This window comes from Glycine max, chromosome 13 (genome assembly GCF_000004515.6).
Source record: "Glycine max cultivar Williams 82 chromosome 13, Glycine_max_v4.0, whole genome shotgun sequence".
Lineage (NCBI taxonomy): Eukaryota > Viridiplantae > Streptophyta > Magnoliopsida > Fabales > Fabaceae > Glycine > Glycine max.
Window position 1 is genome coordinate 28,794,376 of NC_038249.2, and position 11,476 is coordinate 28,805,851.

Consider the following 11,476-nt stretch of genomic DNA (forward strand, 5'->3'; position numbering starts at 1 on the left):
GTTATTTATTTGGTATATTTTTTAATTTTTTGGATAATTTATTTATTTGGTTCATTTATGTATGGACACGTTTTTTATTATGTGATATAAATTTTTGCCATTTGTTTATTGTTAATTAGCTATTAATGTTGCATTAAGAAATAAATTAATTTGTGCAACAAAAATAAAGCATGTATAATCATAAATCGTTGTCAAAGTTGACAAGACACTGTCAATTGCATGAGTATTTTTTTTAAAAAAATAATAGACGTACGTACTGACATAGAAATGACTACTCAGTTGTTTTAGTTCTGATATGCATGTCTGATGCAAAATTAAACATGACACAACATTGTTGTACTTGACAACACAGACAAATTTACGCGTGTCAATTTTTTTTTAAAAAAACAAGCAGTCTCATTGAACACCATCTATATATATCATACCAACACTCTCAAAAATCACACATTCTTGTCGAATCCAACTTTAGAAACCAAATCTTACAACAAACTATGACATTTTTGGGAGAAACAAGCTGTCAGACCATCGTGAACTCCAGATTAGCTTTTATTTTTCCGAATGGATCAATTATTCACAACGAAACTGATGTTTATTTCCAAAGTTCCACTCCAACACTCATTCGAGTAACCAACGATTGTGGTTTTGAAACGCTAAAAAGCAGAATGCACAATACCTTTAAGCTAACTGATGATCAATATTTGGATAAAATTTACTACCGACAACCATTCACACTTGTAGGTAACCAATTTGGCTTTCAATCTATGCAATTGAAAAACAATGATGATTTGAACACAATGTTAATGTGTAATGATCAATTTCCATGTGTTTGCCCGATTGAGTTATTATGCATCATTGGTAGAACACCGGATGGTATATTAAACTTGCATCAAACCACTATGACCCCTAATCATGATGCCCTGCTATATTTCAACGGGAGGTGGAGCATGTCATGCTAACACGACTTTGTCGGTTATACATTCACAGGAAAAAAAATCCAAAAAGATGTGACATTCCTTCGGGATGTACCATCGATGAACTAAAGAATTTGATCAAGCAAGTTGCACCTCAATAGTTTCCCCCTTATGGTATTTATGAATCACAAACAATAAGATGATTGTTTTTTTGACAACCAGGTCATTATGAGTATTCATACAAAGTTATCAAATTTGAAATTATTGAACTAAAAACTGACGATGACGTGCTAAAGGTCTTAGTACAATCTAACTACTTGAAATAATTTGGCCCAATAAAAATTTTAGTTGTTTTTAGTAAATAGGTAATCAAAATGGAAGACGACACGCCTTAGTCGCAACATGATTCAATACAAAATTAGTATTAGTTAATTGTAGTTTTTCATGCTTTTTTTGTTTGTTTCAACTATGTTGAAGTTAATGTAATGTTTAAATTGGTGTCCATTAACTAATGAAACCGCATCTTTATTATTTTCAAAGTACTTAATTATTTCCTACCTTTTAAAAATAATGACTGAAAATAAATTATTATTTACAGAATTGTCAACAAAATTATGAATGTCAAGAAAATAATTATTTACACAAACAATAGTGGTAATAACATAGTTTATGTTCATTGTTCACCTAAATAAAAAAAAAATCAATTTTCAAGCCTAAACAAATGTAACGCTCCATTCTACCTATATACGGGGTAGGCCTATGCTTTGCCTGAGAATGACAATGTGTATTTCACAGCAACACCAATGGTGGTAAAGGATAATGGTCTTGTAAAAACACTTGTTACATAACGACAAACAGATGATAACCAATTGCAATGTCGCCACTTATACTAACATCATAATTATACAATTACCACTTCGATAACCAATTGCAATGTCGCCACTTATACTAACATCATAATTATACAATTACCACGGAAGTGGTGGCGGCCAACTTCTAAGAGAGAAAAAACGTCATGCTTTGTTGTCGCAAAAGTGAAACAATGATCACGTTGTACCGTCAAGCAATGACATATTTCATATTCATTCATCCACTTGTCCATGGTAACCTACATGTAAAAGACAACAAATAGTGATTACTTAAATGTTATTATAAAAAAAGTGACATAATAATGAACTTACGTACCATAGATAATCCGTCAACAAGTAGGGAACACTTTAATTCCTCTAATCTCTCTATACCACCAAGGTTGATGTACTCTTCCGACCATCTTGTCATTTCTTTTTTGAGCACCCTTGGTTTTCATCTTTTTTTAGGAGGACACATGGAGTTCATATCAAGATAAGTAATTTTTTCTCGTAAATTTCTACACAGACAAGATAAACTATACCATCTAGCAATAATTTCTTATATATGGCCCACCAATGTAGCAAGCAAACAATCCTCGTAAACCACACTTAAGAAATAATAAAACTATACAATCCAGTATTAAAATAAAGTTGAGCGATTGAAGCATGAAATATTAGGCTGCAGTAAAATCTTATCGTTACACATCAATCCATCAATCCTATGTGGGATGTAGTGTAGTGTGGTTTGCCATGAAGTTATTAGTAACAAGCAAATACACCATTGGCTTACTTTGCTTGGTCCGCTTCACTATGGAACTTGGTAGCTGGCGTGGTTTTGGGACGAACAATTGGTGTTAACGCGTCCAACTAAAGTTGCAATCTTGGTACCGTCCCTGGTGCCAACTTGCAACACCTAACAACAATTCTATACTTGTCTCTTTGTTAAAAAATTTATGCAAATATTGATGTGAATTTTTTTTAATTCAAACATATATATGTTAACTATTTTCTTAAACAAAATATATCTGGTCCATCCTTTCTTTTATAATAAAAAAAATAAAAATTAAAGAAGATTAGGTTAATTTACTCTTGTATATTCTCTTGTTTTAAGTTACAAATTTGAGTCTTCTTTAGGGTGTATATTCTTTCCATCCTTTCTTACTTAGTCTTCTTATAATACAAAAATAAAAAATTAAAGAAGATTAGGTTAATTTACTCTTATATATTCTTTTATTTTAAGTTAAAAATTTGAGTCTTCTTTAAAATATATCTGGTCCATCCTTTCTTATTTAGTCTTTTTATAATAAAAAATTAAAAAATCAAAGAAGATTAGGTTAATTTACTTCTATATATTTTTTTATTTAAGTTACAAATTTGGGTTTAGTATACCATATATGTTACACAATAACATAAGTATAATAATATAAAATTTACTAAAATATATTTTTTAACATTAGTTATCTTTCTATAATTTAGATTATGATCACAAGAACGGAAGATACAAAAAGACATACAAACGAGCTAACTAGTAGATGATTTAAATTTGAAATACATGATATGATGAGATTGATGCATTTAATAGATCATGTAGTTAATAAATGGCGTGAATCCGAAATACATGACTTAAGTTGTTATAACTAATTGATAATGTGAATTTGAAATACATGACATAAATTGTTATAACTAATTGATAATGTGACAACAACATTTCAATTTGAATTTAACTTAACTTCACACAACTAATTTGTAACGAATTGCTCCCTTCTATTGTCCCTTTGTGTTAATATTTAACCAAAAAAATTTCTCAATCATTTTAAATCATCATTCTTTATTTGTATAGTTGATCATTGTTCCTCGTCCATTTCAATAAAACATTTAAAGAATTCAATGAAAACAAATTATACCATCACATCATTTGTTATTAACACAAATATAGTTGTATACAAAAATAAAATAAACATGTATTGTACATAATATAACCACACAGACTACCTTCCTACCACACATTTTCATTAAAATGTCATATAAATCTAATAAATGCATTATTCAATAAAACACAAAGTTTGTTTAATTGTTAATCATTGTAATAAACATTAAACTACATAAGTCAATTAAACATGTAAATACATAATCATTGTCATATAAATTTGTTTAATTATTAATCATTAATAAATTAATTTTTTAGCAATCTAATGTTAGTTTTATCAATTTTTAAAAGTTTAACCAATCTAATGTTATTTAATTATTAATCATTAGCATTTTTTGTATCATTCTAGATACTGAATACCTTTTTTTATATCATTGTAAAATAATATCACCAAATCAAATTTTTTGAAATTACTAAAACTAGTACAAAAAAATTACACTACAAAAAAAATTAAATATAAAATTAACAATATTTAAATTTCAATTTAATAAATAAAATTTAAAACAAAGCAATTCATATGGTTCATAAGAATCAGTGATCCGAATGAACCATACAGATTGTAAATCCGTCGGTTCCCCAGCTGTTTTATCATAAAATTGATATACAAGTCAGATTTAGTATATAATGTTGTTGTGTCCTATGAAGCTTTACCCAAAATAAAAGTTACACTAATCAAACGTATTGATCGAATTAGAACAAGTTGAGGTTTTTCAAGAACAAGTTGAGGTTTTTCAAAAGTTGTTATTAGCATTATCAAGTTGTTGGTTGAGATTGTTAAGAGGGTTGGATAGAGACTGACTGAGATAAGATTTATTGAATCTCATCTTTATCTGTTACTATATATCAATAGATAAAATTATTGAAAAATATAAAATATCTTATGTGAAGAATATCTTTATTTGATTATTTTAAGATTGTTAATAATTTATTAAACAAAAAATATTTTCATTATTTAAAAAATAAAATAAAAATATTAATAAAAATAATTTTTATAAAAAAGTTATTAAAATAAAAAAAGCTAAACTATTTTTGTTTCGGTGTACTGTGAGAAAAGATGAGGAGAGAAAGGTGTAGTTTATGAAAAAAAAACCTAAAAATAAAATCTTATATATGGCTCATTAATAAAAAAAAAAAACATGCAAAAATTTCCCCCAAACCACACAATAATTGAAGCACAAAACATTAACCCAGCAGCCAACATATAGTTGAAGTGAGTTCCATACAATGTTAAATGGGGATTTTAAAGGGTCAACTAGGTTTATACAGCTAGTCTGTTATATTCCATTCCTAGGTTATATTCCATTCCTAGGTTTAATCTGAACAGTTTCAGGTTTAATCTAAACGGTTTCTACCCTATACGAAACATTCATGGTGGAACAATGATTATGTATTTACATGTTTAACTGACTTAAATGTTTATTAACGCAACAAAAATGTATAATCATTCAACAAAAATGTCTTGCAAAGTTATTAGTAACAAACAAATACACTACTGTCTTACTATGCAACTAGCTAGGTGACTTGGGACGAAGTATAGGTGTTACTGAATCATTAAGACGTCCAACAAAAGTTGCAATCTTGGTACCGTTCCTAACACCGTGCCACTCAAATGATTCTTGTTCATTCATCCACTCACCCCTGTGAACCATAAAAAAAGCCTCATCGTGGGGAAGACGGTGCGGGCTATTCCGTAGCAACCGCCCCAGCTGTTGCCCTAACGCCGACACATTATCCACGGCATTCACCTGTAATGGATAACACTTTGGGCGACCGTTCGGCTTCAGATACACCGTCATCTTCCCAGACGACGCACTACTACTGCCACCACCGGCACGACCAGCCACCGGAACAGACGATTTCAAGTACACGTAGAAAATAGGATTCAACACGCTTTCAGGAATCGGTGAACATGGATACAACAGGATCCTTTCCACCGGCACACCTTGCATCTCTTCAAGCGCAACAATCTTCTCTTTCAGCTTCTGAAAGGTGTCGTTCACCTCCACTTCTATACGGATACGATTTTGCGACATAGGCAGTTTCACGTTCACCATCCGCTTCTCAGGACACGTTTTAGAGAATGCGTCGATCTCGTTATTCTCTAAAACCGCACAACAATCCTGCAGAACCTGATGGTCAAGCAATTCCACACCCTCTGAATGCGAGTGCAACGCGATCCTATCCACTGGCACACCTCGCATGTCTTCGCGCGCAACTATCTTCTCTTTCACCTTCAGAATGGTGTCTTCAAACTCCATTTCTACAGGGATGCGACCTTGGATATCAGGCATTTTTACGTACAGCGTCACTCTCACAGCCGTCTCTGACGGCAGTGACGCCGCCGTCATTTCAGGCAGCGGTTCTTCAAACTCATTTCTACTACTGCCACCGGCCACCTCGAGAGTCGGTTTCAAGAACACGTCGATCTCGTTATTCTCTAAAATCGCACAACAATCCTGCAGAACCTGATGGTCAAGCAATTCCACACCCGCTGAATACGACTGCAACGCGATCCTCCCCAATGGCACACCTCGCATGTCTTCGCGGGCAACTATCTTCTCTTTCACCTTCAGAACGGTGTCTTCAAACTCCATTTCTATAGGGATGCGATCTTGGATCTCATGCACTTTCACGTTCAACGTCACTCTCCCCGCCGTCTCTGACGGCGGTGACGCCTCCATCATGTCAGGCAGCGGTTCTTCAAACTCATTGCTATTTGACGGCACCAGCATATCCTCCGTTGATGATGACGGAAGCTGTTGCGGCATCTGTGGCATCGGCCTCAACTCCGTTAACGATGAAAACTCCGGTATATTTGGCATTCCATATCCAAACGGATCGTAAACGTGTGGTATTATATTGAGATGCAACGACGGTGGAAACTCCGGCATCCCGAACGGACGTGTGTGCCATGGCGGTCTCAGCGTCGGTTGTGGCGGCGCAAGGTTTGCGTCATCAGGTGGGGCGACTAGGAGGCCAATGCGGGAGCCGCGATCGATTCCAGATGTCGAAACTTGGAGATCGTCTTGGAGGACTTCGCCATTGAAGAGGAAGGTTTGGTAGGAAATGGGTATGTTGTGAAGGGTTTGCACCTTCTCTTTGACATCGAGGACTGTGTCTAAGGGACCAACTTCAATAAAGAACGAGGGACCGACATCAATAAAGAACGAGTTCCCTCCCAGAATCTCAAGAATTACTTCCATCTTTTCTGGGGATTACACTCAGAAGAACAGTGCAAAAGGAGAAGGAAGAGAATCTGGTAGAATGTTTCTAAGTTGTAACAGCTGATAGTAATTCTATCCTTATTTTTGGTTAAAAAAATTTATGCAAATGTTATATAAAAGAAAATTTAATTCAAACATATGAATCTTAACTATTTTCTTAAACAAAATACATTTAAGTAGTCTTTTATAGTAAAAAATTAAAAATTAAAGAAGATCAGGTTAATTTATTTTTATATATTTTTTTATTTTAAGTTACAAATTTGAGTCTTCTAGAGTATATATGATCTATCCTTTCCTATTTAGTCTTTTTCTAATAATAAAAAAATAAAAGATTATAGAAGATTAGGTTAATATGAAAGATACAGCATGCATACATGATACATGCAAATAAGTTATCGAGTGGATGATTTAAATCTGAAATATATGATATGATTAGATTGATGCATTTACTGGATGATTTAAATCTGAAATATATGATATGATTAGATTGATGCATTTACTGGATGATTTAAATCTGAAATACATGATATGATTAGATTGATGCATTTAATAAATCATCATGAGAATTCAAAATACTACAGACCTAATTTGTAACTAATTGCTCCCTTTTTTATACTTTTATGTTAATATCTACCAAAAAAACTTCTCAATCATTTTAAATTATCATTCTTTTATTTGTATAGTTGATCTTTGTATCATTCTGTTAATAGTCACAATTTACCATTTTTTTTAATCTCTAAACCATATTTCAAGATTTTTTTAATCTAAACTATATTTCAAGATTTTTTTAATTATAAAATTTAAACTGTTCGTTATATATTAAAAAGCATTCTTTTTATCGAAGTTTCAGAATCTAATTTTATAGTGAATGTTCCTTGTCTGAGTGAAAGTCTAGACCAAAAACAAGGATTGGCATAACGTCCAAAACATAAACTTTGAAGGGCAAGCAACTTCGAGGGGGCTCACACGTGTTGAATTAATTTGTTTGGCAGTACCAATGAGAGGTTTCCACCAAATAATTATGTAATATATAACAATTTCTAATCTGATTGGAATTCATGCATGTTCAGTATACCATTAGTTGAGGCTCCACACTAACATTTTCAAAATCACTGACGGTAGCATATAAAATAACCATGTAGTTCATTAATGACATCAAACACAACCTCCCAAAATGGCTTCTAGGACATAACACATGTTATTTGAAGGAATAATAATAATCCTACTCAGATAAAGTCGACTTCAGCTCCCCATTATTTCGCAGCTCCATCACAATATCATGACCACCAATCAGCTCACTTTTGTAGTAGAGTTGAGGATAGGTTGGCCAATTTGAGTATACCTTCAATCCCTGTCTCACTTCCTCATCAGTCAATATATCAAAGGACCCAAAATTCAAGCCCTCTTGTCGAAGGGCATCAGCAACTCTGGAACTAAAACCACATCTTGGTGCATCTGGGGTACCCTTCATGAACAGCATCACAGGGGACGAGGCAATCAAATTCTTCAGTCGATCTTGAATGGTCTCTGCAGGAAGAATCCCTTTCTCGTGTAAATTCTTCCTAAGTTCTCCGCTTTTTTGCATCTCCAACACAATATCTGATCCACCAATAAGCTCACCCTTGATATACAGTTGAGGATAACTGGACCAGTTTGAATAAACCTTAAGCCCTTGACGAACTTCTTCATCAGTAAGAATGTCAAAACTCTCAAAGGGAACATTTTCTTGCTGGAGAATTTCAACTACCTTCCTACTGAAACCACACTTAGGTTCATCTGGCTTTCCTTTCATAAACAGCATAACTGCACTTGAATTTACCAGGCTTTCCAGACGAGAGGATAAGGTTGTACTCAAATCAGTAGATTTTGAGATGCCACCTTTGCCGTTTCCTGATTCTTTCTCTTTTGCTTCATTAGTAGTATCAATTCCATGATCTTTAAAAACTTCCTTCAGTTCCCCACTCTCATGCATAGCAATTGCTATGTCACACCCACCAAGAAGTTCTCCTTTACAGTAAAGCTGAGGAAATGTGGGCCAATTGGAAAACTTCTTCAAGCCTTCACGAACCTCTGAGTCTGATAGGACATCAAAACTTCCAAACTTGACTCTCTCTTCGTTCAACACAACAACAACTTTCCTGCTAAATCCACATTTTGGCTCTTCAGGAGTTCCTTTCATGAAAAGCATGACAGGATTAGAGTCAACAAGCTGCTGAATTCTCTTTTTCAGAGGACCACTAAGCCCTGGTTGAACTTGATTTTTCTCCTTTGAAGAATCATTGTCTTTTGCTAATTCTTTCACCGTTTCAAGAACAGAAGCCCCTGCAGCCATCCCAAGACTGGCAGGAGATGCAGATTCTCCAGGGTTAATTGAGCCTGCTACTTTAGCAACCTTATTGGCTAAGCTTGACGGATCAGCTCCCTCCAATGTATCAAAGGTCTTCCCATCCTGACAAAAAGGACTTAACTATTAAAATCAAGTAAAGAAGGAAACAACTAAGTACTAATAACTGATTTGTCAATCCCAAATGACAGATTGAATCAGCAAAGAGTATTATAACTGCAATAAAAAAAAAGGTACTCATTTGTCTACATGGTGACATATATTGATTAAAAGGACATGAAAAAATTTCAAAACTGAGTCTTGATAATAAATTATATATTCAAATTCAGTTTAGTATTTACATGCAATTGTCTAAACTGGACACAATGTTTCCTTAGACCAATGCAGAAAATGATCATGATGCACAACTATATTTCTTCAACATAAACAAACCTCTCTATCAAAAGAAATGTTTTGGGACATAACCCAAGAACAGCAAGAGGATGTAAGTGAAAGCAGTCTTGTACTTTCCCAACAAAAAAAGCCAAAAAGGTTTAGGCTAATCATCTATCATAGTACCTGCTGACCTCCATGCAGCTGAGATAATTGCCCTTAACAGTGAGTACAGAGTATAAACTAAGGACTAACTGAATGACAGTCCAGCTGTTCCCCTTTCATTTTATGAATTTTCTGGTTACAAGTGTTAAGTTGTCTAAGTTTAAATTCACTTAAGGGAGTCGCTCTAGCTAATCAAGACAGAATATAAAACCTATTTGTCCTAAAAATTAGCACCATATTAGGTTTCATACAAAAAATTCCACCTTTCTCAGAAAATACAATTCATTTTCGACACCGGTCAGGCTCCATTCTTCAGCTAGCATCAACCACATACCTTAGGAAATAGGACACTGGGCCAAATCATCATTAATAAGGAGGCAGGTTCAAAGTAATAGCTCTCACCCAAACCCAATATAACTCAGCACAGCAACAAAACAAAACATCAACCAGATCATCAAGCACAAACTATAATACTCCACCGCTAAGAACCGTTCATCCAAACCAATCACTAAAACAGAACCATTGTCAATCCTAGTATCAAACTAAAATGAACCCCCCAACAAGCAAGAGAAGATATATTATTTTTTAAGAAACCCTGCATCAGGGAAACAGCAGAGCCTTAAACGCATAAAAACAAACAGCATCATAATAAGCCAATCAAATAGACTTTACAAATCAATTTGAAATCAACACTACATAAGCACTCAAAAATTACAGGGACAGCGGACACTAGATACCATAAATAACAATAACAACACACAAAGCAACTAGAACAACAAGAAACCATCGTAAAAGAAGGCGTGATAATTGATAACGATACCTTGCAGAAGGCAAAGAAAGGAACAGCGGAGACGGAGTAAGCCTCAGAAATCTCGGGTTGCTCTTCGGCCTCGACCTGCAGAACATGAAAAATATGTAAAAAAAAAAATTAAAAAAAAAGGAAAGCGAAAGAAGAAAGGGTTTGAGAAAAGAAAGGGAACCCTTAAGAAGCGGGCGTTGGGGAAATCAGTGGAAAGGTGAGAGAAGAGTTGGTCCATGTGCTTGGAAGCTTCGCACCACGACGCCCAGAAGTGGAGGATAACCGGAGAGCCACTCGCCACCACCTCGTCGACCTCGCCCTTCGACTTCACGTCCCTCACTGATCCACCCATTTTGCTTCGCTTAGCTTCGATCACAAGAACAAACCCTAACCCCTTTTTCTGTCTCGGATCAACACAATGTCACACTGTATCCGCGTGTGTGTGTTTAAATGTGCACCTTTTGGGATTCTCGGACGCGTGGCTGCGTGATGGGTCTGGGAAAGGAATATCACACAATCCAAACTCATTGGATAATAAGCCCAGTCTATCAGGCCCAAGAAACTTTAGGAGTTGTTATTCTCACTTCCGTATTATTATTTGCACCCATACTTTCGAAATACCCTTTTAATAGAAATACGTATCCATGTATAGATTATACAATATAATCATATTTGGGATGCCAAAATTGTTGCAAAAAAACATGCTACAATATAAGAATGCCAAAAATCTTGCAAAAAAAAACATATTTCACACTTATTAAGAAGATTAGTTAGCTTTATTAAATTGTGTCATTTTTAATTAAAAAAATATTTTCCTTAAAATATTCTTTATTGGAATTTGATATCAAATATTTAAAAAAATTATTGAGTCTTATTAACTAAAAGA

The 11,476-nt window shown here is 34.1% G+C and overlaps 1 protein-coding gene across 1 annotated transcript; it reads right to left on the minus strand.

Annotated features, from left to right (window-relative positions):
- Positions 1-7,885: 7,885 nt before the first annotated feature.
- Positions 7,886-11,013, minus strand: LOC100784787 (thioredoxin family protein). Its single transcript, NM_001354892.1, has 3 exons — positions 10,772-11,013; positions 10,612-10,686; positions 7,886-9,359 (listed from the first exon to the last, which is right to left on the minus strand). Exons 1-3 carry the CDS (start codon positions 10,940-10,942, stop codon positions 8,133-8,135), a joined length of 1,473 nt encoding a protein of 490 aa, NP_001341821.1. The 5' UTR covers positions 10,943-11,013; the 3' UTR covers positions 7,886-8,132.
- Between the last annotated feature and the right edge of the window lie 463 nt (positions 11,014-11,476).